Source organism: Aptenodytes forsteri, unplaced genomic scaffold, assembly GCF_000699145.1.
Source record: "Aptenodytes forsteri isolate BGI_AS27 unplaced genomic scaffold, ASM69914v1 Scaffold181, whole genome shotgun sequence".
NCBI classification, from domain to species: Eukaryota; Metazoa; Chordata; class Aves; order Sphenisciformes; family Spheniscidae; genus Aptenodytes; species Aptenodytes forsteri.
Window position 1 is genome coordinate 1,989,140 of NW_008795702.1, and position 27,158 is coordinate 2,016,297.

The 27,158-nt window shown below is 36.3% G+C and overlaps 1 protein-coding gene across 3 annotated transcripts; it reads right to left on the reverse strand.

The window, feature by feature from the left end:
• Positions 1-531: 531 nt before the first annotated feature.
• Positions 532-22,021, reverse strand: STXBP3 (syntaxin binding protein 3). Of its 3 annotated transcripts, none has more exons than XM_009283184.2 (18): positions 21,975-22,021; positions 21,160-21,228; positions 17,664-17,740; positions 16,944-17,022; positions 15,424-15,524; positions 13,242-13,396; positions 12,266-12,356; positions 11,178-11,302; positions 9,629-9,733; positions 9,030-9,087; positions 8,744-8,809; positions 8,220-8,300; positions 7,449-7,587; positions 6,736-6,842; positions 6,194-6,292; positions 5,212-5,297; positions 3,471-3,619; positions 532-1,314 (listed from the first exon to the last, which is right to left on the reverse strand). In XM_009283184.2, exons 1-18 carry the CDS (start codon positions 21,979-21,981, stop codon positions 1,223-1,225), a joined length of 1,686 nt encoding a protein of 561 aa, XP_009281459.1. In that variant the 5' UTR covers positions 21,982-22,021; the 3' UTR covers positions 532-1,222. The 3 variants fall into 3 exon arrangements, with proteins under 3 accessions (XP_009281459.1, XP_009281462.1, XP_009281460.1); XM_009283187.2 differs by having other exon boundaries at positions 21,160-21,241; positions 21,975-22,018; XM_009283185.2 differs by lacking the exons at positions 21,160-21,228; positions 21,975-22,021 and adding exons at positions 19,976-20,057; positions 20,791-20,838.
• Positions 22,022-27,158: the final 5,137 nt, after the last annotated feature.

Genomic DNA, 27,158 nt, shown 5'->3' on the forward strand with positions numbered 1-27,158 from the left:
TGCAAAACAAAAAAAGAATACTCTTACAGTTGGGAAAAATGTAACTAAAAAGCCATGAGTAATCTAATCTTTTTCATTATGACATTTCTCTCAGATTCTACATGCAAACTAACATTTCAAGGCACATCAACACAACATCCCTTTAAAAGGTAAGTTTACACTTAAAAAATTTTCTAAGACAAATCTAAACACTACCAGTATTACAGAATTAATACAATTTAGAATTTATTTGATCTCCCCTTCAACACAAATTTATGTATTACTTAGTATGTAACAAAGTAGAAAACAGTAAATTCTCTTGAATGTATCAGGTTTTGGTATTTGGTTTGCTTTTTGCTTTTCTTTTTTAAAGTACAAAGCCATTTGAAAGATTCAACTGCTTCCCTTTTCCTCTCCCTTTTCCCCTGCCCCCACTCCCCCAAAAAGAGAATTTACACTTAAAATTTTGGAACTTGTACATCACAGGCAATTCAACTTATAAAGCAGACGGACTATGTAGACACCATCATAAGGAAGTTTGCAAGAAATTAAGTTTTTTTAAAAGCTTTAGTAATAATACCTGTACATACTTAAATATAAAGTGGACTTCAGTGCACAGTTGACAGCATTTCTCCGAAGTTATTTATTGAAATTAGAACTGCTTAGTACTTCCGTGATTAACTTTCTACTTTACCCATCACCATCTAAAAAAAACCTTTTGATTTTTCACAGTTGCATATATTTAAAGAATTTTCAGTGAGTTATTTTACAGAAAATATTACAGCTTGAGACACTGCACTTGTGTCAAATATTTTTTACCATAAACTCGTATTTACAAATTTTCTTCTGAAGCCTCTACCTAAGAACCTAGGCCCTTTTTAATTCAGTCATTTTTAGAAATATAGCTCTATTATAGAAAGGTTTCACAGTTCTCAAGCAATTCCAGTTTATATATAATCATGATAACTTCTAGCATAATTTGTTAGGAATGAACATGCCCTTTTGAAAAAGCACTTACAGTGTAACACTGTCTATACTAAATACAACCTAAGAAACACACGTGTTCATTTTTTCTTCTCTTTGCCTCCTACTTCCCCCCAAAAGTAGCAAATTTAAATTATAAAATTACATTCCATTAATCAGAACCACGTAGCGTCCTGGTGTAGTATTTAGAAAAGTCAGTTCCATAAGAGTATGTACATACTATTTGTCTTTTCCTAATGCATCATAAACATCACCATTTCTAGTCATCCTTAATGCAGACCACATCCTTCGGTTTACTAAGGCTCTTTACTTCATCCAGTAGTCCTTTAGGTGTCAAAATATGAGTAGAACCTGACAAAAGAACGTAAGTGTCAACTGTATCAGTCTGAAATTCTGACTCTCAGACATTCCCTCTTAAAAAAAATTTCAGTTGTTTTTTTTTTTTTTACTGTAACTGGAAAACTTAAAAAGTGCAACAGTTGAAAGTGCTTTCATGTGTTGTCATATAAAGTGTCATCATACAAATATAAGTGTCAACATCAGGCAGGCAGTGTCCCTCTTCCACACACCGAGACAGCCAGACATCCAGATTAGGACTCTTACTTGGGATACAAGTTTCAAGTCCCTGCTCTGCCTGGTTTGAAACATCAGCTTGAACCTGGGCCACTTTCACTGTATGCAATTGTCCCAGCCTGCAAGAAATCTACCCATTCTGTGAAAGGCTGAGTTAATGACAGATTTTATCCTAGAATCAAGAAACCATATGGATTAAAGATTATCACAAACGGTAGTTTTCCACAGAAATATCAGTTAAAGAAAATTGGCTTTTATTAACATTTCCTTGAAAAATTTGCAACAAATTCAAAGTCTGGAGCAGCAAAGAAAATCCTTATGAATCTTCAGGAGTGCACAATTAACCTCTCTTGTTCTCACAGAGAGTGATTTAAACTTCTGCTGTGAAGGGTCACCGTACAGTTACAAAGGGCACTCTTAACTGTTTAAGATTAAGGCTACCTTGAGTTTTAGTACTGTCAATCTGAATGGGCTAATATTCCACAAGTTCCAAATCAGGAATACAGAAAGGTTTTCATCTTGCAGCATGGAAATTTGGCAGTTATCACCTTCCCTCAGAAATCAGGATTACAAACAAAACTACAAGAATCATCTCTAACCAAAAGGGAAGACAGCGCTATGGTTAGTGCCAGGTATTACAGTGAAAGAGTGACCTACACTAAACATGGTTTTGTAAACAAGTCTCAGATGAAGAAACAGTCTTGTTTAACTACATTCCTGTTGTCCCGGTCTTCCCATTGCAACTCAAAACTAGGACCAGCATTAAACCTACCTCAACCACCACCAACGAAACCAGCGAACAATCAGCAAAAAACCAACCACACATACAAACACACCTACAACACTCCCCACTATTTTGAGATAACAGAGTCTAGATCTCAGAATCAAGGTTTCTTCCTTGCTTCAGGGAAGAGTATTTATTTATTTAAAATTATGGTAGATACAGATTTAATCCTTTCTGAAACTCCAGACTAGATTTAATTGCCAGGCATAGGCATCTCAAGCAATTAGAATGCTTTAGATGACCCTGCACCTGGACACCAGCTGCCACTCCAGATGGATACAAGTCTCTGGTAAGGTTCTGTATCTAGGAGCTCTGTTTTGATAGATCATGTATGCAAATGTTTTAGCACCTAAGTTTAAACAGCATTACAGGAATTGATTATTTGAAGCACAGCAGCTGATGGAACAGGCATTTGCTGCCTTTGAAGAGAAATTACTACCCCAGCTGGTAATTCATGCATTTACTGCTGAGTCTTAAGATTAGGGAGATTACTCCAGTTTTCAGGGCAAAAGCTATAAATCATGGTGTGGTTTGTGTAAAGTCTCTAAAGAAACCATGACAAGAACTAGAAGATGTTGCAAAATCTGAGCTACGCTGAGAAAGTTTTTTCGGGTTTGTCTGTCTTGTTTGGATTTTGGGGTCTTTTCAGTGTTTGTGGTTTGTTTTTTTAAGGAAAGAAACAATACTTATCTTCCCTTCCTCCCAAACTGATTAGTTTTGCACTAGCCTGACAACTTTCCTACTTTCAAAAGCTATGACAGTAGTAAGTGTAGCTGCAGGTAAAGCACAGGCAGATGCAAAAGTTTGTGAGGAAACTGTAAAGCAAGGAAATACAGGTCTGTTTAAATCCTTTTTGCTATACATCAGGCTACTTCAACAATATATTTCTCTGACTTAACTCATGATGATTCTTCTGTAGAACATAACTGTATTTATTGTCCTTAATATCTTGTTGCAAAAAAACCCCAAACATCAAGCAATCTAGACAATTTGAAAAGATACTGCTAAATGCATGGGTTTAAAAGATACATTGGCTATAGTACCAGTTCACTGAACCAACTTAGGGAATGTCAGAAAAAAGACCCTTACATTTTGCAGAAACACATGTAGTAAACCCCTACATACCACCCTTTTCCCAAGACAAGCTTACCAATAACAACTTCACAGGACTTGTAGGCTTGAGAAACTTCATAAGCACTGCGCATCTCGGAATATGTAATGCCTCCAATCACAAATATAATCAGTCTTGCACTACTCTTTCGCTCATCTTGATAACGAGCTTTAGGTTTCTGGCGCGCACTGTAAAAGAGTTCATAAGATGACATTTATATAGCTTCACTGATTAATTTTGGTAAAAGTTATACACTTAAGCAGTAACAATTTCTGTCATGCAGTTCACAGTTTATTATTTCAGCAAAAGGCTTTAGACAAATTGATAATTAAAAGAATTTTAACGAAAACAAGTTAGCACATTACTCGGAAACTATTCAGTTATCACAAGGGGGAAAATAAATACAAAGCAAAAACCTTGTTGCACACAGAGCTCACACAAAAAGGACTTCTACGGAGCAGCTTAATTCTGCATGCTAGCAATTCTAGTGGCATTTTTCATGAGAGGTTCTTTTGAAAAAGCTAGAGTCTTAGGTTTTTCAGTCTCCAAACCTGAACAGAATCTCTAAAAAAAAAATTTGGCTGTTATCAAATAAGATTCAGATAGCTAGAAACAAACAAACAAAAGAACCTCTTAAAATATACTTTCTAACACACATATAGTAATTACAGATTCAGATTAAATCATCTGCAGTCCTGATCTCTTTGCTAGGGTGCCTAAAAGACTCCCAAATTTCACCAGCCGATAAGACAGAGATCCAGTTACAACATACAGTGACTTGCCCTAGTGTTTCCTTGCACTGATCATCCTAGTGCATATCCAGGAACTAGTTAGTGGTGGAAGTAACAAAATTATTTTCCTAAGGCTGTGTATCTGTACCTTTTGTCTTTTTTTTTGTAAGGTATAAATTCCAATTCAAGTGTGTCCGCCACATTTAGGATATGTATAATGTTTCCCTCCCTATGAATTCCAGCATCTGATTAGTGCAATGAGCATTCCTGCGATAGAAACACTTATCTCTATTCTGTCTCACCATTTAAAAAACACTACCAAAAGTGATAAAGCTGTCAAATCGGCAGGTATTGGTCATGAGGTTCAAGAGCTAGTGGGATTAAAAAGGGGGAAAGAAAGGACAGTACAAGTTAGTGAGCTAAAAAAAACTCTAAAATCACCTCTCAGTACTACTCAGTACATATGCAAGTACACAGAACACACCATTTCACATTCATTAGCAGAGAATTCACTTCAAGACCTCCAACTTTTCTGGACTTCTCTAAACCATGCCCTGACAACAGGGGTCAAATATCTAACAGGCCCATATTCCCTAATGAGAGCACCTACAGAAGTTGAATTTAACTTACTGAAGTCATTAACTTCAAGAATGACACCACCACTACCACAGCAGAAATAACTTTCAGAAGAAATGAAAACATTCTTTTTGCCTAAGTCACAGTATACTGATAATCCATCCCTGAAACTACTTCACATTAAAAAGCTTAATGGTTTAAACTTCTCATTCTGGGAATATGGAAATGTTATTTCTAACTTTGAAGCAAAAGGGAGATACTCCAAATAAAAAGCTATACATGGCTAAGAAGAGTTATTAAACTAACAACCAAGTTCTGTATGTTTTAGATGAAATAAAGATACAGGTTTTACACATTACCTTATAGAAGTTATTTTACCGCTTAGTAAGCGCACTGTTATAATGCTTTAGAATGTACGTGACAAAAATACTGAGAAATGGGTAATTTATGTTTCAAGAAATTAAACAGTTTACCTTACTGCTCCTGAACCATTCCAGGTAGGAGGACACTGCGAACAATAAGGCCAGTCTTTTGAATCCAGTTTGTTTTCTATAGCATCCTGAAAGGCAAAACAAAGACCCACTTCAAACAGCCACACAGACCTAAAACCCATCAAGTTTCAACTTCCAGTAAGGATGTCTCACTGGGATTTAATGCCAGCACATGCAATTTCTATGAACAACCAATTGCAAGCAGCATCTCATGAACAACACTCCTATGTAGCAAAATGCTAGACCACGTAATGCTAAAAATTATTACAAGGCTTCTGTATATCACAAGGAATTGGGATTACATATGCTTTCTTTATAAACATAATATTGATTTAACTGTTCAGATTTCACTAGTAGCTTTTCATCTGTAACTACCCTAACATATTTCATTTCTCTATAGCAGCATATGAGAGAAGTCAGGGTCCCCTGAAGACACAGATGAACGTGTGAAAGTCACCAAGAATCTATGAATGACAGCACTGGGTCAGACTAAAGGTCCAGTGAACTCACTATTCTGTCTGACATCAGTCACTAACTGATGCTTAGGAAGAGCTTTAAGAACAAAACAACTACGCTTCTTGCAAGTAACATTTTCCAGCCTCTACCAGTCTACACTTTAGGTTTGAATTACAGTTTAAACACCCACTGGAGGGAAAAAAAAAATCCAGATCTTTAAATTACACTAAGCACTGCCAATCACACAGGACAAGCTGTTCAAAAAGACTTTTTGCTTTCACTTTCATTTGCTTCACCTTTAAAACAACCTCCAATAAGGAGCATCGCTAACACACAGCGGTCTAATGTTCTGTATTACAGACAGACTAGAAGTGATCGCTTTGTTCAATAGACGTATTTAACAAAAGGTAACTCAAGAAACTATGAAATTTCAAAAGATTGGCTGTAACTGCTCATTTGAGTAAATTTCTGCACTGCACCCATGAATTGACTAGTTGGTCAAATTTACCTCCATAACGTCTTTGATAACAGGCGTCCACCTAGAAAGTTGAAAAGTTTCTTCTGAAGAACGGTCCCTTCTTGGGTGTTTATACTGCTGAGCAGCAGACTGAAAAGATTATCAAAACATGGTTGTATTATACAGTGCATTTGGTTTTTTGAAACTTATTCTCAATTAGTAGCGGGGGGGGGGATCAGTAGGAAATTTTAAAGAAATAATAAAGAAATAACAACAAGAACAACAAACAACAATTAATCCCTGTAGAATTCAGGATAGACTAGAAATACTGATTTCAGAGACAAGGAACTGAGTAAGTTGCCACTTTCCAAAACCAACTAGCTCAAGTCACCATCTGATGATTTTAGAGGGAACATTATAGGTATCTTACTTTGAAAATTATTCATGTTAATTGTTTAAAGGATTTATCACTTAAACACATCATAAAAACAAGAATTCCTAGTAATTGCCTGGCTAATACTGCTAAGAGCTGCTGAAAGAGCTGTAGACAAGTGCTTGGGTGGTAGGAAATTACAAAATAAACACATTCTTACTGAAGAGATAACAGGAACATCAAGGTATTTCCAATTTCTTATCATATCACTATCACTTTCTATTTGTACATTCTGGATCAGCTTGTCCAAGTTCTCCTGGGTAGTTCCTTTGATATAAGGAAAAGCATACAACTTAATTACCATGTGACTGTGCAAGACAAAATTGGTCTTACTCACATTCTAGGCTGTTATTTAGTCCAGGATTTTTTTTGTTTGGCCAGTCTACTTTAAGTTTAACATAATACTATGTTTTAGATAAAATTTTGTTTAATGATCCATTTTTGAGACCAAAACTCAATATTGTTATAGATTCCTCAGACCCACATTCTGTCCATTTCCTCCTCCTCTACTACAAATTGTTCCCCATTGACTTTATTTTCAGGTTGCAATGGACATGGAACTCCCCCTTTAACAGCTTCAATTCTATGTGAAAAGGAGAAAAATTAAACTGTTGCACACATCCAAGCACAGGAATGATGCTAAAACACTGTATGGATCTGCACTTGTATTGAATTTCTTAACTCCTTAGCAATATACCTTTGCTACGAATTTGAGATAAGAGAAGCTACAGAGGATGGACAGTATTTCTTTCAAACTTGACCATCCAATACAAATGCTTAAGTTAACTAAAAATACTGGACTATCCTAAAACTCGAGCTGAAGTCCATAGCACTGGGGGGGGCGGGGGGAACCAACAGGGCAGCTTATCATACCATTTGTGCTAAAGATATACAGGAGAATAGCTCTAATTTTGTCATAGCTCTCATGACTTTTGTTGAGCAGAACTGGAAGGAGGACTCTCATCGAGTCTTTCACTTTTTGACCTTCTGCATCAGTTCCAAGAGCCAAGTCCTAAATTAAAACAAAAAGTGGTTTTAGTGAGTAATCATTTAAAAAAAAAAAAGCATTGTTTTGTGTCTTCTGAAATCCGTTTTTATGAAACGGTAGGTTTCAGGAAACAATCAAGCTGCATCAATTTAAACTCAGTATGAAAACTCTTTGACATAATTATTTCAATAGTTACAGCATTATAACACCACCACATGTCACTCAAACATTTAAAACTGTTGATATCTAGATTTCATATAAATGTATAGGTTTTAACTTGAGATTAGTAGTACAATGTAATGCCTCACCCTAACAGGTACTTTTCCCAGACATTTAAAAAGGGCTTCCTTCTGCAGAACGTAATAAGGCAAATTCATAAGAGTTTTGAACAAAGAAAACACAAATATGATCCTTATAGAAATCGGCCAGATTCAAAGACAAAAAACCAAAACTCAAAAAGCACCTCCTTTATTGGCAGAGTAAAAGCCTTGTATATCTCACTAAGCTTTAATACTACTACCTCAAAAAGTTATCACAAAAAAAAGGCAAGAGACACACTACTTTTGTCAGTTAAAAACAAGCATCTATGCCTGCAAACAAAAAAGTCACATTTGCAGTAAGTTGTTGTTTGGTTTGTGGGTTTTTTTTAAACATACCTGTTCAGTTTTACAGAGCCCTTCTATGTTAGACTTGAACTTGCTCATGCAATCTTCTGCTAAGTTAAGATGGACAACTTGCTAGAAGATAAAAAAAACAAAAAAATCACAAGCTGACACAACTTGCCTTTTTTTTTTTAAACACATCAAGCAATCATTTTTACTGGTTACAAGAGTCAATCCTTCAACTATCCTTCAGTACCATCATGTATTCTCTGTGTTTTACCCTTCACTTAGAGATTGGCTCCCATAATACCTTTTAAAAAACATTAAACTGCTATGCTATCTTCAATCCTCAAAGCACACAAATTCTTTAAGTGTTTTTTGTTTTTTTTTTTTAACATACTAAAATGAAACACCCGGAAACAAGTTTTCTTCTCAAAATTTTACAGTAGGTGAACATATTAATTTGGAGAAGAGTTACATAGCACACTTAACAGGAAAATGACAGAATAAAACAACACAGAAAATCATAGTGTACAAAATGATTTATTGTGAAGTTGTAGTTACAAAAGACCCCTTACCCTACTAATCTCTTTACGATAGTGCGGCATCTTTTTCATTAACTGGGACAGAGCAGATATCGATAACTGTGAAGAAATGATACAAGTTGAAAATTTTTTTCCCACCAATATTTGACATCCTTATTTCCCTTCCTCTTGCAGTCTTGCTTTTTGTTTTATTTCCCCAGAAAATTGCCAGAGATAAGCCTCAATTTCTGTAATAGGTCCATGAATTACATAGCTCTGATCAGCTGAAAATAATTAAATTACCAGGAAAAGCAAAAATACATTAATTTAAACAACTTACTTTTCCTTCTGTTGCTTTTCTTTTTGATGAAACTTCTTTCAAAAGCTTTGGTATTTCCCTAAAAAAACCCAAAGGAAAGTAATCAAATGCAACAGCACCACAGTTCTTAAATCTTTTCTTAAGATCTTTACTTAATCTTAAAAGAACTGTGCAACAAGAACTTCTGAATAAAAGTAAAAGCTTCACATACATGTCTCCTTCAGAGGAGAGAGTGTTTTTTGACAAAGGAAACTGAAGTTAAACATTCCGTTTATGATATTTACATAATGTCATTTGATGCAATAACTTGCTAGTACTTTATGCAAAACAGTCCCTTCAGATTTAAAAGATTTGAAGATACTTTCCAGGAAATAATTTTATTTCCATTTTCCTCAAGAACTGTAATTAATATTAGTAAGAGTGCATACCTCTGTACATACTCTATTTTTGAAAGTATGTTTTCTTTCTGGCATCGATTATTTAATAGGATGCAGTCTATATTGCAAACCATCTTCACTACTGCCTGTATTCCTACTTTCTTAACGGTTCAAATACAAAAGTTTCTTTGAGAGGGAATGTAAGTTGCATTTTTAACTAGTTTTTGTTATTTATTCACATACTCTATCACATCTGCAATATGCTTGTGCCGAATCTTCACCCAGAGCTCATCATCTTCCTCCAGAATTGCTTCCCGTTCCTTCCCAGCAGCTCCTTCTGTTTTGTATCTTCAAAGAGAAAATTGAGACAGTTGTTTGGTTTGGGGTTTCCCACACACACACTCTAATAACTCGTTAAAGTATTAATTGTTATGGTTTAATCAACATACATGGTAATAGCAGTAACGGGGGACAGGTTTTCACTCACAAGCCAGGCTATTGCCCAACACAATATAATTTACATAAGGATTTTACAGATTACATCTTTGAACACAGAAGCAGCAGATGAATTTTAGAATGATTCTTTGGGGCAATGGCTTCTGGACATTCTTTTAAACCAACAATAACTAGAGTTTCAATCATGCATTACATGCCTCAATTTCTCTTTAGCTTCCAAATGTCAACCTCCCTTTGGCTTCAATGCAAATTGTGTGCAAAGTAATACACATTGACATTGCAAAGTGCAGCTTTCTACACCTACTACAAGACATTTTGTAACTCCAAAGGAAAATGAAGTCCCATTCACCCACAAAATAGACTAAGTAGGACAAATTACTTCACATATACAAGAAACATGCTTCACAGAATTACAGACCAGCAATTACTTTCCTACAGAAATAAACCTATAAAGATAGCAATCATACTACATAACATTTTCACATTTACAGAAACTTACGCAGTGTATACAGCCAGAAAGCAGAAAAATAAAAGAAAAATTACAAGATGAATTGCAAAAGTCAGATCATGACTACCTTGAAAACATACTCTGCTACATTTTCATAACCAGCAAATTTCAGATTCGCAGAATTCTACATTTTCTGTGAAAACATTCACTCAGTGTTTCTCACAGAGAAGATACACATTCCTGTTTGCTTAACTAAACAATGAAGAGAATTAGGTCTCATTTGCTGTAGTGGGTCATCAGAAAGCAAAGTCTTACTAAAATCTTTGGTGCCAGAACAATCCGACAGCAAAGTACGTACCTTATGCAAAACAATGTCACACTATTCCAAATAGTGCTTATAAACTGAACATGGCTCACCTAAGTGTGCATTTAGGACAGACGTGTACATTTTAAAAACTACACAAATTAAATGACTGGAGCTATAAAAGTGAGCATTCCTGAGAAATAACTAAGCTTTTTCTCAGTATTCTATTACTGGTCTTGTTTGCCTTGTTAGGCCAAGAAGGTTGAGAATATGAAAGAAAAGGTAGAGAACCTAAACATGCACTACCAAGGTTTTGCTTCAAGTCTAGTACAAAGTTCTTTGTTTTTAAAAAAAATACAACTTGTTAGATTTGAAACTTAGCAAAAATAGTAATTAGATCCTACCTAATCTCAACTAAATAAGTTAACAAAAAGAGGAAGTTACAAAATGAAGAGCAAAGACTAATAAGTGAAGCAACCCTTATATAATAAGCAGCTAATATTGCTATGGTGCAATTCAGCTAAACAATTCCATTAGATTTTATAATCAATAAAGCATTTAGATTTTTTTTAAAAAGTACTTGCTTGTAAGTATCATTTTCAATTGGTAGCAGATCATATGCCATTGCCTGGAAGGTGAGTTCATGAAGTACAGTTGATACTGGGTCAAAGCCACGATCAATTATTATGAGTTGGGAGTGGGTTTTAGCCTAGAAAACCATCAAATAAATGCAAAGTTAAGACATACAGTACAAAGTTAATGCATGTTAATTTTTTTACACCAAGTTACAGCACTGCAGACATTTTTGGAAAAATAACTGAAAAAAACCTAAAAAGTATGGTCCAAATGCTTATCAACATAAATAGGAACAAACAATTAAATGATAACCAGAACACACAAATGCTAATTTTAAAGCAATGCACTTAGCCCACTGCAATGCATTCAGTAACCTCACCTAATGAACAAAAGGTGTAAAGAAAAAAACACACAAAAAAAGGCCTCCCACTGACTTTTCACAAATAAGCATATTGTTTGTATTTCAGAGTAGATTATCCATACTGTGCTGCAATACAGAAAAAAAAAATCATCTCCAAGTGTTCAACTGAAAGTTTCACTTTGGGGTTTAGCAGAGTGGCAGTAGCATCAGGTACATTGATTTCTGTAGCAGAATGGAATATCACCAAGTCAGAATGGTTTACCCTATACTTCTGCATTTAGGCAGCTGCCCTAATCTGCCCTGATCTGTAGTGACAGGTCAAAAACATTATTTATGTGAAAAGCTGTATCTTTGTGGACAATAAATCCCTTAACGGGAGACATTTCAATTCTGCAGTGGCATCCCTTCTACACATAGCCCTATGAAAGGTGATGTTAAAACAAAAAATAGTTATCCATTTTTCTTCAGGTTTGTATCATCCCCTACATTATCATAGGGCCAATTTTTCAAGTGCAATTAGTTTGATCACACAAATTATATTTGCTTACATACAGATTTACCCTATCAGTTACTACCTCTAAGTTGCTTTCAGACAAGAACAACTAATGGCAACTAGTTGCCTTTATTAATAAATAAAACCTGGTTTTGTAGAACCTATTGTCAAAAAATATTCCGAAGATTTTTTTTTCCCCCAGACTTACAAAAAAGAAGCAAACATTTTAGTTCACTTTCTACCTTTATTTGGCTTTTCTCATCAGTTTTGTAGTAGTTTTCAAGATTTTTTTCAACAAGCTGTGCAAGTTTGCTGGCTTTATCAGATGGTCCGCTGGGAAAAAAGGAAACATGCAAAAATAACTTAAATTTCTTCATCAAAACACTAAAATGCTACCTTTAAAACAGAAAGGATTCCCTAGATTGATCCTCTGGTTTCACGAGCAGTTTCTGAACTCCATTCTAGGTATTTCCAATATATTTTCACTTTTACATTATGATTCCACTCTTTGAATGCTGCAGGTATTTCACATAGTAGAAACAGCTTCAGCCAAAAGACTGACATTAGCTGGCATATGGCCCAGCACCTAAGAGTCTCACTCAGAAGCAGGAAAAAGGAAAAAAAAAAAAAAAAGAGAAAAGAAAAAACAGTCAAGTAATTATTTCTTTACATTTGCAGAGAATAAGGCACCACTTCACCTTGCACCACAGAATGCAATTCTTGAGCATAATTTCAGATGCCTGCTTTGACTTCAGAGATACTACTCTGTACTCTCTATCAAAGCTCAAAAGAGGTATTCTCCTCAATATCTCTACTACAAAGAAATCCTGATCCCCTCTGCCTCAACAATTTATGAATTCCTTGATGCCAAGCGGAGCTACAAAACTACCAACAGCAGCAGTTCTGTTACAGGATTACACATGCGGTATATTTGAATGCAGCATATTAGAGTGTCATCCTACTGACCAAACGTGAAACAAGTAGTTCATAACAAAACAGGGTATAGTAAGTATTGTTATATGAATACACACCGTGAAATAATTCACAGGTCTGCCCACACTTCACAAAATCCTATCAGTCCATATTTCGGAGTTGTGGATTAAAACCAATTAATCCACAACAAAAGAAACTATGCTGCAGCCTCAAGCTATTACCAATCAATGTGGGAAGTCCTAGAAGTCAGAGCAACTACACTGTACAACACTATTTTTGCCCCACCTTTTATATCGTACTCCTGGATTCTCATCCAGTGTGGCACATAAGGTAACAATTTGTTCAGCCATTACTTGCATTACAGGATCTTTATCCTTTGTCTTTTCCAGAGTTGGACTATAACAGCGGTAGAATGCATCCGGGACATTGAGAGTAAATACCTATGTAAAGCACAGCCAAGAAAAAAAAAAAATGGCTTAAATGGTATATTTCTAAAATATCTGGTAAAAGAATTGCTAATACTTTAAAACTACATGCTGTAGTAAAAAGTCATACATAATATACTTTAAAAAAACACAAACCCACACTTCAGTCTTCTTTCTCTGTCCTGTTGAGCTCATCTGCTTCTTGTTCTCACACTCTTTCCCTCTATTACTCTCCTCCCCTATGTAAATTACTGTATTTTTCAAATTGCTTACTGTCTGTACAGATGGAGGGACCTGAGACAGGCAGAACTAAATGCCATCCAGTGTCTTGTACAGAGCCATACAATGCAATACCAGAATGATCATAGAAGGTAAAGTTAAATTTGTTTAAAATAGAATTTTACATATTGTATCTGTTTATTATATGAAGACTTTACCTCCAAGAATTGAAATTCTTTAAATGCATTAAACCTTGATAAAAGATGTTTAGTACTACACAGAAGAAAAAAACTTTTTCAATAGTTTAGTAAATGGAATGCAAACATGGAAACAATCCCATTGTCAGTAAATGGATTTTCTCCAGCTTCAGATGGACTCTAACTACCTAGCCGAAGAAGAACGTTGATCCAGATAAAGACGTTTGTTTCATTCAAGTAGATAATCACTTGGACTTTGCCCAGAGCTCAGTCTGATTACTTACTCTTATCACCCCAGAAAGCAGGCCCAGGGATTTTAAATTAGGAAAACCAGTTAACATTCTCCGTTCCTTTGCTAAAGATTCCAAATGTCCTTACAACCCAAAATACTGAGAACACAAAACTAAACTAAGAACAAGAAGAGACTAAGTGCTGCTTATTTTCCACTTTAGAAAAGTAGTCCCAATTTCTACTTTCATGGTAAGTCCTCCAGAGAACCAGGACAACAAAATTTTCATATGCCTTATTTGGTAGAAAAAGCTACAAAACTTTTTCTTAAGAGCAGCTTTAGCAGAACTCCCAAAACCAGTTTGAAACAAAGCTCGGGAACATCAACACCACTGGAAAACAAACAAACCACCACACTAATTATTCTCTGATGGCATCTCAATTTAAATAATAAAAAAACCTGTATTATAAAAAGGAGTGTGTCTTCAAACTAGGAAACTGCATCACAATAAAACATGGATAGCAGCAACCTCTCCTATATTCACCTGCCACTTGGTATACATAAGTCTTCTGACCCTTCATATGTTCATGAGGTTTGAAGAATACAGGAAAGACTTGTGGGAAACATTCACAGTTAGTTCTACAATTCCCAACAGTGGACAGGGTTTGGGGGCTTCGCTGTATTAGTGAGTATCAGAGTGCATTTCAGCCTTCTGTATCTGATGAAGTGCAAGAGCAACAAATTCTTTCTCAACACAATACCCACTGTGTGGTTTCACATGGAAACCACTCATTGGTTTCCACTGGTGGTCTCAAATTTTTTATTGAGAGGAAAACATGGAAATCCATGTTTTCCTCTCAATAAAAAGTTTGCCAAGTTATGGTTTTTGTTTCTCTTTTTTTTGTGAGGCTTTGGTTTTGTTCCACTCCCCTTCAGTTCTCTTCATCTGTTTGCTCTCCTTTTCCAATTTTCACCAAGTAGTTAGTTCTACTTATTCCTATTCCTACGCACCAACCTACCTAGTCTGTCAAAATAGCACCTCAGTATAAGCAGTAACAAACTTTACTGCTTACTACAGACAAGCCAGAATACTTTCCTTCTCTTAAGGAATAGATTCCTTCTCTAATCTCTCTCCTGCAACTGACTCCAAGTCTTGCAAAGAGGTCAAGCGCAAACAGTAAACCTTTGAGTACAAGAGCATTTATTTTCATCTGAAAAATATAGGCAAGCACTGGAAATATGCCAGAACAGCAACAGATCTCTCATACAGTTTGACAGTTAAAAAAAAAAAAAAAAAGGAGCGCTACATTCTATTTCATTGTTTTCTAGCAGGTCAACAACATTGAAAATACTCTTCCAGACTATTTTCTGCTGTTAAGATAAAGAATGAAACTTACCTGAGACTCATATGGGAAGAAGGAAATGTTGATCTCCTTGCATGTCCTTATTGATTTTGCACAGGAAGACTTAATTTTATTGAAGAGATTGTCAGGACAAACTAGGGAAAAAAAAAAAGATTCTAAGTATACATCATTTGTGCGTGTTCCAGCTGTTAACTCACTTATAAGCTTTCAGTATTCAGAACAGACAATTCTAAATTAAGAACCAATTAACTGTAACATACAAAAAAGTTACCAAATCTTCCTAAAGTGAAAGAGAAAATATTATCAATATTTTGTGTTTGAGGTAGTTTTCAAGAAGCATCACTGATCATTTTTTACTAGCTTTTGGCAAGTGAAGTTGTAGAAGACTCATTAGCGGTCTGTAGCAGTGAAGGATATTGATTTTAACAAAGCAAAAGTTTCTCCTATATGAGAAGAAATAGCAGAGAGACAACATTTCCCAAGCTACAAAAAGGCTAAAGGGAGAAATAATGTGTACATCTCAAACATCAAAACACAGAGAAATATGAAATTTAGTTATAGAACTCAAATGTGTTCCACTACACTTACAGGCTACATTGGATCCCGGTCTAGAAACTGAATTTAAGGAATATTTGGATGACACGAATACTACACAGACTTGGAAGCGACAGAGCTATTTCTCTAACTCCTCTCAACATGAAAAGCTTTGGCAAGTATTGAAACTTAAAGCTTGCACACTTGCAACAAAGGAACATAGAGCAAGATAGCAATATTTTTCCAGAACAAGAATTGCTGCATCAGCATAACATGAAACAAGAAACCAAGAGTTTTTCATAGTCATTTGATAACTGCTTTGAGAACATACGGTAGCAGATACACACCATCCATGGACAGCACCATCCACAGAGACAGCCACAACTCAGTCTCTGCCTTCAGCAGCATGTTTGGGTTTTTTGTTTTCCCTTCTTTACACAGCCATTTTAGTCATGCTGACTGACTGCAGAGGAACATGCAGTCCCATTAACCCCATTTGCACTAACTGTCTCTGCTTTGCAATTTATCTTGTGCATGCAAGGACTAAGTAGGCACCTTCTTTCAGGTGATGGGGAAAAAAAAGCTGGCTCAAGTCTGAAGTAACTACCTAAAATAATCAACTACAAAACATTGTTCTTGCAGCAAATTCTCATGTGTTTATATTTTTGAGTACTATTTTGTTTATATGAGATACATAATTTTACTTGACTTGTCTTCCTCCACACTCTCCAATATAGGAGAAGACTGGAACACTTTAAAAATAAAACCAGATTACCTAAATTAAAAGCTGAGGTGGGGAACAATCAACATTGTTCGGTAATTTTGGAAGAAATGACTATTGCCACACGACATGGTGACCATTCTGGAAACCCAAATATGTTTAATGACTTGAGTCTCAAATCTTCCCTCAAGAAAGAGGACCCAAAATTTTCATTTACTAACCTATAGAAAAGAAAGTTGAGAAGCTTACTTATTTACATATATAAAGTTACCAAACTACAACACAAAAGCTTACTTACAGTCAGTGAAATACACATATGCTGCTTTGTATCTGCTGGATGATCTAGTGATGAAGTCATCAATAAGCCCATCTACAGACTTATGGGGGTAGGAAAAAAAAAAAGAAATAAATCATTACAGTGTTTTGCCTTTGCTCACATACCAGACAAAGCTTCTCCTTCCTCTCCTCCTGCCCTGTTAATTACCCAGTCCCACTTAGGAATACTGCAAATCAACATATAAGAACAGAAAACACTTAAGTAAAACATTTTTAATTCCAGAGCAAGAACAATAAACAATTACAGAAGGGCAGTCATGCACCAAGATCACTTTAGGAAGCAAACAAAGCAGGATACTTGCATCATTTTCCACCTATGACAGTGCTGAGATTTATTCTCTCAAGAATTTTTAGGAAGTAACAGTAATCTCTTATTAGAGCTATTACTTTGAATTCTATTGTTCAATGTATTGCCTCATTATTTGATACAACATCTCTTTCAGTGAGGTTACTAATATCTAAGCAATGAAACAATGCATCCATTGATCAAAAGGTACGCATTTGCAACATACCCTATGGTGACACTGCATTTCATTATGGAAAACTAAGCATCACACAGAGGAGCATCACACAAAATGCAAAAATTAAATACTGCATAGTTGTACACAGTAAATAAATATTTTAAAATGAAATTGCTTTTTCAGTCTGAAAGATCTTGCTACACTTTCTTTAAAATACTAACCTTTTTGGTGGGAGTTATGAAATATATTGCTTTCATGTGTGGGACAGGCTCACGGTTTTTATATACATTCTCCACCACTACAAAGTAAAGAAATATTACATTTTTATAATTAAGAGCTTTATGCATCTGTAAGGAAAGCACCGTACATATTTTAGTATAGAGGTGATAAAAATAAAATAATACCAATCAAGTTGTCCACAAAACTAGTGTCAAGGACCTATCTTCTGCCAAGAGAGCCTCGATTTTTTTATTTATTATTTTAAATACAGCAAGTTACCACAAGATTTCTTCAACCCGCAGCCTAGCATCAGCTAAATTTGTAGGACTAAGTTTTTCCTGGCTGTTCTACACAAGCAGAATTTTGCCCTCACACAGAAAAGTATTGCAATACAAGCATGCTCAAACTACGGGGCCCAGTATGAAATATCTTGCAAGAGAAATGCCTCGGCAAGATTGTTCTTCTTCCAGCACATTGAAGGAGAGGGATAATGAAACTATGCAGGGCATCATTTTGGACTAGAGCCTCTTCTGTCCTTTGTTTGCCTATTTCCTGTGCACTTATTCTGTTTCAATATAATTGCAGGCACAAATTAGACATTTTCAGCAAATCAGCTTCACTCAACTCTTGGTTTTCTCTGTTTAATAAAGTCATTACTATATAGTGTTGCAGCACACTAGCTTGAGAATGCAATGAGATTCATGTTGCTCAGTAATTTTGAGGGGGAGGAACAGGGAAGATAAGTAATGTCAGACATTTGGATGTGGAAAGACAGATTCTTTTCAGAAGTGTACTCACTGAAAAGAAAAGGTTTCTTATTGATGAACAGGATACATGCTCACTGAAAGTTTCTCACAAAGGATAAGTAGTACTTATTATGATTAAAAATACACTCCAAAAAGTGAAATTTATACAGCTTTGCTATTATACTTCCAGAAGAATCATGTTACATTGAATAGTTGGAATAAGAAAAGTCTTGCTACTTGTGGAAAATAACTGTCTAAATACTGCTCTCTTACAAAAGTGTTTCTAAAAATCTAAACCTAAAGCTAATTAAAAATTAGGTCATTTACATTTTGTGTATTCATTCCATTTCAAAAACAGGCAGGGAAAAAAGTCTGGCAGGATGATACACTAGTAAACATTACAGAAGGGTCAATCATAAAAAGCAACTTTGAAAAGTGTTTTATGATAAGAAAAACATCCTTTTTTAAGTTGTAGGGAAGAAAAGCCCATAAAATTTACTGGAGAGAAAATACTTTTTTAAAATACCTGTAGAAAAACAAAGTCTTATATAAACAGGCATACTGCATAACTGAGATCTATCACAATCCATCTTATTATTCACTTTTGACAGTGGCCAACATCAAGGAACAGGTCAGACATTCCAGCAGATGAGAAACTCCACTAGAAACTACTCTCAAACTGTTTGGAAAAGTGACAATCTAATTGTGTTAATGTTGCCTATGGGTTTATTCTAGTTAAAGTAATCATTGATATAACTTACTTTCAAGCTTTTGTTGTGGGGGTTTTTTTAATTACAGAACGGTCTCTTGTTTTGAGAAGAGGCTAAAATGTATCTGCACAACATAGAACTCAAATTTAAATTCTTGCCTCTATCACATCCACTTGCTTGCAAATACCTCTCGTCAGTTTGTCTATTATTGTCTCCTCTTCTCATTTTGTCTTCAGTACTTAAGTTTCTCTGCCCTTGTATCCTAACTCTACTGTTCATGACCAGAAATGAATTCAAAGCAGCAGATATTACTGATTTACAGAACACAGTAGGAAAAAATGCAGCGAGCAATTTGCCTATTCTTGTATGTTTTACTAACATGCACTTAATTCTTTATTAAGCTTGTTTTCCCTTAGCTTCAACTGACAGATAATATCCTTAAAATCATTCTGTGACAGATTAACTTTCTCATTTACCCCATCGTGGACATTAGCAAACAAACACCCACCCGCCCAAAAAAAACCCACAAACCAAACCAACAAAACTAAAAAAAAAAAAGGCACAAAACCAACAACAAACACCAAAAAAAAAAACTTACAGCAATCTTTAGCAAAAAGATTAAAATGAAAAGGGTTTTAGCTTCTAGGCAGAGAAACATTTGATTTTTCATTAAAAAAAAAAAATCACAATTGGGTAATTACTGTACAAGCCAGAAAGTCTGCTAGTCTAATATCCCATAGCTACTTGTCTTCATCAACCAAATTCAGACAATTTCTTGCAAGGGTACCATCAATTTTATTCTATTCCTTTCTCTTATCAGGATATTGCCATCGGTATATTAAAAAGAATTATGCTTACCTGTGATACCCTCTGCCAGTAGATCAGTCATTTTGCAGCACAGTGACAGTAATTTAGTAGTGTAATCATCTAAAAGAATTATCTAAATATATTAAAAAAACCACAGGTATTTAGATAAATTAATCAGCTATAATAAACCCATGTTATTTCCTTAACAACTAGCCACAGAAATTTGAAGCTGAAATCTGTTTTATTACTCTGTATCTTTTCATCACCTGCATATAGCAACTTCGCAGTGGGAAATTAATCTCAAATAGCATCAGAAGGCAGCTCCCTACATACAGGATTTCAAAATAAGCAGCTTGTCCCCACTACTCCTACTAGAAAGTATTTTAAAACTTCCACTTTGACACAGGTCTTGTGAATTCCTGCCTAATTTACCCCATGGCCTGCTTAAATATATCTGTACTTATTCTAAAACTGTTTTACAGCTTAAGCAGCTCTAACAGGTATCGCACTGCTGAATCCTGCTCCATGTGTATTGCACAGCAGTATAATTTTTGAAATTAATAAAGTACAAGTCCTTCAAAAGAAAAGTGAAGATAAACAGAAACAGTTTCTAATTTTTTTTCAAAACTTAAAAAAGAACTGAGACAACTAACCATATGTTCTTACTATGCTAGCCCTTAGATTTTTCATTACGTATTATAGAGAGATCTGAGTTAACAGAACTAAAATCCATTACTTGGATAGAAAACCATTTTAAGTGAAAGTGAAAGCCATTAAATGATACTTATTTGTTGCATACTCAGTGATAACAGTTAACTTGTTCAAGTGACTCTAACATTCTTACAAAAAGTATAACAAAACTATACCTTCCATTCTTCCTCTTTCTTGCAGTCATCAAATACTGATGATTTTAGCTCTGTAAGAAGAAACAGAGATAGACAGTTTACCAGTTAGAGGAATCAAATTGTTACTAAAAAAAATAATTCACCCATTTAGACTCATATGTTTAGAGACCTAAAAAGGGGGGGGGGGGAAAAAAAACCCTTTAAAAAATTATAAAACACAATTGGGTAATTACTGTACAAGCCAGAAAGTCTGCTAGTCTAATATCCCATAGCTACTTGTCTTCATCAACCAAATTCAGACAATTTCTTGCAAGGGTACCATCAATTTTATTCTATTCCTTTCTCTTATCAGGATATTGCCATCGGTATATTAAAAAGAATTATGCTTACCTGTGATACCCTCTGCCAGTAGATCAGTCATTTTGCAGCACAGTGACAGTAATTTAGTAGTGTAATCATCTAAAAGAATTATCTAAATATATTAAAAAAACCACAGGTATTTAGATAAATTAATCAGCTATAATAAACCCATGTTATTTCCTTAACAACTAGCCACAGAAATTTGAAGCTGAAATCTGTTTTATTACTCTGTATCTTTTCATCACCTGCATATAGCAACTTCGCAGTGGGAAATTAATCTCAAATAGCATCAGAAGGCAGCTCCCTACATACAGGATTTCAAAATAAGCAGCTTGTCCCCACTACTCCTACTAGAAAGTATTTTAAAACTTCCACTTTGACACAGGTCTTGTGAATTCCTACCTAATTTACCCCATGGCCTGCTTAAATATATCTGTACTTATTCTAAAACTGTTTTACAGCTTAAGCAGCTCTAACAGGTATCGCACTGCTGAATCCTGCTCCATGTGTATTGCACAGCAGTATAATTTTTGAAATTAATAAAGTACAAGTCCTTCAAAAGAAAAGTGAAGATAAACAGAAACAGTTTCTAATTTTTTTTCAAAACTTAAAAAAGAACTGAGACAACTAACCATATGTTCTTACTATGCTAGCCCTTAGATTTTTCATTACGTATTATAGAGAGATCTGAGTTAACAGAACTAAAATCCATTACTTGGATAGAAAACCATTTTAAGTGAAAGTGAAAGCCATTAAATGATACTTATTTGTTGCATACTCAGTGATAACAGTTAACTTGTTCAAGTGACTCTAACATTCTTACAAAAAGTATAACAAAACTATACCTTCCATTCTTCCTCTTTCTTGCAGTCATCAAATACTGATGATTTTAGCTCTGTAAGAAGAAACAGAGATAGACAGTTTACCAGTTAGAGGAATCAAATTGTTACTAAAAAAAATAATTCACCCATTTAGACTCATATGTTTAGAGACCTAAAAAGGGGGGGGGGGGGAACAACAACCCACTGATAAATACCTCTACAGAATTTTTGACCACAAACTGTCCCAGCCTGTTTCAGAAAGATATCACTAAATTTTTCATTTTTGCTAATGTTAAACAGGTCCACAAAAATCAGTCTGATGATCACAGGCCTGTAAATATTTCACTTTATTTTTATTTTTTTAGTGAACTCTGCCACTAAGTGGATTGTGCACATGCAAAAAATTTAAGCTGCTCTTCAAGATAAGGCAGCTGGACCAACACATTCACAAATAGACCTATTTTAAAATATATGCTAACTTCAGATGTCCTTGTTCTCTCTCTAGAATTCCAGAATAAGCCTAAGAAAATACCAGTTCTTTCAGGAATTGAAAGTTATCTAAAATATGGTATCCATTATCTTCTCCTGCTATTACAACTTTGGGAGAAATGTCAATTAAAAAGCTTGTACAGGATTCAGCAATAGGAGTCAGCATCTGCTTATGACCCACAGCTTTTAAAGATCACCAGAACTGTGAGTTGCAGCTTTCAGGAATGGTGTCATGAGGCTAATACAGATTTGATCTCACAGCAGTGGTATGTATCAATTAAAAGTCAGAAGACTTCGGGAACTGTTTAAAACCTGGTGTTTATAAACATAGGAATAAAGAGGTCTGACTATTCTGTTCTCTGGGAAAAGAGAACAGAATTTCAGATTAAGCTGCTGACTACTGCTATCAAAATAGCTGGACCTTTTCCCCAAATGAAAAAAATGAAAGTAATAGAAACAGAAGTCTAAAATACAAACGAGCAAGTTTAGCACACATTTTATGATTATTGCCACGTGAAAGAACCATAAGAAGTTTCAGAATAGTAGGTGCACATACAACAAAAAGTTACACCTATTTCTTCGATGTTTGTAAGTATTAATATATTCACTTATGTCCAAGTCCCTTTGGCATGACACTATCGCAAGAGCCTACCTGCTCATCCAGCCTCCATTTCATTTCAGTCTCACAACTCCTAACACTGCATAGCACACAATGCTCCCAAGACATCACACTTCATGCTTTTCATGGTTATATTTTACAAAGATGTCCTACATAGACTCTTTCACACTAACACAAGAGGTTTCTTTTGAAAGGTGAGTACTTTATGCTTTAGCTTTCCAATATGCTCAAGTAACTTTTTGCAGCATTGACATTCTTCATAGCAACTTAAAAACCTTACACTCCGCTTCACCTAATAAACTGACAAATACACTGGTCAAAGTTATTTAAGCAAAAAGCACATGTTTCAAGAGGGATGCAATTGGTGTATTTTGTTTATGCTACTAAACAATAGAACTCAAGCTCAGTTCTCCTGAACCCCTTTCTGCTTATATAACTCCCGAAATCCATTATCATTCCTCAAACTTGCCCGCTGGGTTGCTTCCAATTCAACATCCTTCCTGTTATACACGATCCACAGTTTTCAACAAGTTCTAGGTCTGCTTAGCCTGGTGTAGAGACTCCTATGACTTCTTTGGATATACTCTCTATAAAAATTGCGGAACACTCATCACTCCACAGCTGCTACCAAGATGTATTTGTTGGTAATACCTGAATCCAGGATGTAGTACAGGCACATTTTTTCCTGTCACTTTTATACTGTGTATTTGTTACTTACATTTTTCTAGGTATAAGGGACAAGGCCCAAGTGACTGTGCTGTGAGCCCAGACAATGCCCTGAGAGAAGGCTCCAGAAGCCAGTCACGGGGAGGGGCCTCGTGTCACTTCCCCTGACTGACTGGTGTCTCAACCATGCCTGGAACTGGGGCGAGAGAAGATTCCAGAAGTCTTGGACTGGGGCCAATAAATAGGGGCACACACAAGCCTCCTGGGGCGCTCTCTACACCGATACCCCCCGTTGGCAGGTCCAATGCTGGATCCAGGATTGGTGATCTCTCCATCCCTTTTCCTCTCTAGCTCTCTCTTTCTTTCCCTCTCTCTCTCTTTCTTTGCCCTTAATGCTGCTAAGTAACGCAAGGCCTACTTCAACTGCTCATAAAGCCGCTCATCTCACGTGACATATTAATAGGTTGACACTTATAGAGTGTTTGTTCCATTAAAGTTGATGTTCTGGACCTTGAGTGTTATGTGTCACCTTACCACACCAAAGGGATTTGCAGACCTTAGTCACTCTCCCCTTCTCATAGGTGAGACGTGACACTAGGTCTGTACACAAGATGTAAGAACAAATCTTTACCCTTGTGAACATTTCATTAACCTTCATATTTTCTGAGAACACTCTTACCAAGGAATTAGTCCTTAGCATTACACAGTTCTTTTTAATAAACTGAGCGCCTCAGAGCCTTGTCCAAAATCTCAAATACATTTTTTCTATAATACATTAACTTACTTGCCTATAAAATAAACCAGAACATACAAATGCATAATCCAGTTGCGTCTGAAACTTAATTTCTGTAATTTAAAATAGAAGTCAGCTTTCTCCCATCATGAAAAGAAATTTTATTCCAAGCTGTCAGTGTACCAGATACAGCGTACTTGCCCCTGCAACATTCCAACTGTTATTTGTTTTGTCCTCAGCCCGCAGCTGCTTTACCCAAATAACTGACCTATGCTGGTTTACAGGCTCTCAAAATCATCTCATTTGTCTCCAGTAAGCATTTGGAATGCACCAAAAGCAATCATAAAACCAGGCATGAATAGCGCTCCATTTTTGTCTAAGCTTTCATTTCCTTCTCAAAAATTTTATACCAACCATGCATCCTACCTACCTTCTCTAATTTCATCTTCTTTGAATACATTCAATTAGTTTAAGGCATTTTTCTTCTACCTTTACTTCCTGATCCAGATAAGAACTATACACAACCCTGACAGAACAGCAGACTGCTAAATTCCTGTGTGAAAAAACAAACAAACAAAAAAGCAAACCACACCTTGGCAGAGTTAATGACCCATTTATAACACACTTCCTGAAGAAAGGACTAAAACAGCTTTCACTGTAAGCAAGTGTTCTGGAAAATAAAGTTGCAGAAATGCTGAATCATTTAAAAAAATTAACATAGATATCTATAGCTAGGCTAGAATCTTATTATACAAGTCTAGAACACATTTCAAAGTTGTAAAAAAAAAATTAAAGACAGAATTCCTTGTGGAAATAGCCTTACTTACAGATACACACATAGAGATGTAGTATATAGTTAATTTTATAATTTTATCCACAGGAACTACTGCCTCCTAAATACAGGTAGCTTCCCCCACCCCCATAACTGTGAACTTAACTGACAACAAACTTTGGTAAAGTAACCTTTTCACACACTTCTGCTTAGATTCAGTCTAAAATTGCACCTTACAGAAAGGTCTGTCTCAATGGAAAGAAGGGTTTTTAACAGCACCATACCAGAGCACAGGTACAAACACTCTTTGTACGCACAACACCGGCACAACTTCTTTGCCTATTTGCAGAACAGGAGTAAGATACACACTGACAAGAAGCTGCTACATGAAGTATCAGCATCACTGACACATTATTTTCAGACAAACCAGCCTTAAAAAAAAAAGTTTGCTGAAACATTAGAAAGCAGCAGTTTATGGCCTTGAATTATCCATAAACAAAGTGCCAGACAATATCTAAAACTTAGTTCATCAATTTTCATTGTTGTTGTAGTCTTGGAAGGACAAGAGTAACTAGTTATCTAACAAAGCATTCTTTTCAGAAGCAGCTTCTTTTTTACAAAGTTTGCTATATAAATGATTTATTATTCACACTGCTTCACCATCACTCTAATCTTTCTTCCTCATGGTCTTGCTGCACTAGCAACGCTGTTTTCAAAAGTCCTTATACACTCTGATGACGCACTAGTGCTTTGATCAGGTTCCCTCCTTTTAAGGCCCAAGTCTTCCACAAAACACCTCAGGACAAATCAATCGCTTTACAGTCAAAGGCACAAATGGCTTAACAGAGAGCAATACAGGACAAGCAAAGCAGCAAAAGTAGGGATTTCTAAAGGTCAAGTTTTAAACAAAGGTACCTAACTCATGTGAGCAAGGTACAGATATCAGCAAGGTACAGATATCAGCAGTCGAGGACTGAACACCACAGGAACAGTCTGCTTTCCTCTTTCTCCCCTTTTTCGATTTTCTTCCAGTGACACACGCAAGCAGACTGGAGCTTGCAGGTGGGAGCAGAGGAGGAAAACGCAGACGAGAAGGCAGCAGGGCCTTCCCATTTCAGTGACAGACAGTCACTAGACTGGCTGAGCTGCTCATGGAGTCACAGCCTCGGTACAATTAAGTCTGGCATGAGGTGGCTACTAATGCCTTTCCCCAAAGGTCTCTCAGTACCTGAAATACTATTAGCCCTTCTACTCCACCAAGACATGGAGTTACAACTTCATTTTCTGTACCAGATACCAGCAGAACCTTTTCCTAAACACGGCAATAAAAAACCTGCAGTTCATTTATGAAAGTACCTGGGGACACCTTCAGCTTTTTCTTCTGAAAACCACGAAGCCCAACATAAAGCGGGCAGTGCCACTTCATGACAGACAACCAGAGAGCCCCTTCTGAAGCCGGGAGCACTCTCTAAAGCTGCCATTTCAGAAGCAACAGGGAAATCCTTGAAGAGCTGACTTCAGTTTAACTTCTTCAGGAGCTGGCATGGCTGGCTATATCCTGTATAGTTCACCCTTATCTCGGAGTAAGGCAAAAATGTTTCCATTCAGGTGCAGGCAACCGCGGCACCGCCGCAAGCCGGGGCAGCCACCTCCCGCCACCCCGAGTCACTAGCTGAAACATCCGGGGAAGAGCAACCTCCAGCCTCTGCCGCACACCGGGCTCCCCGCAGAGCCGCCCGGGCCCAGCCCAGCTCTCCCGCCGCCCGCGGCAGGCCCCGCCGCCCACCTCAGCTGCGACACGCAGCGCGGCTCCTAACGCGCCTCCAGCCCCGCCAGGAGGGGCCCGAGCCCCATCCTCAGCGGTCAGGGGACCCCCGACCCCAACACGCCGGGCTACGGGGAGGCGGCGCCTCAGCGGCAGCGGCGAAC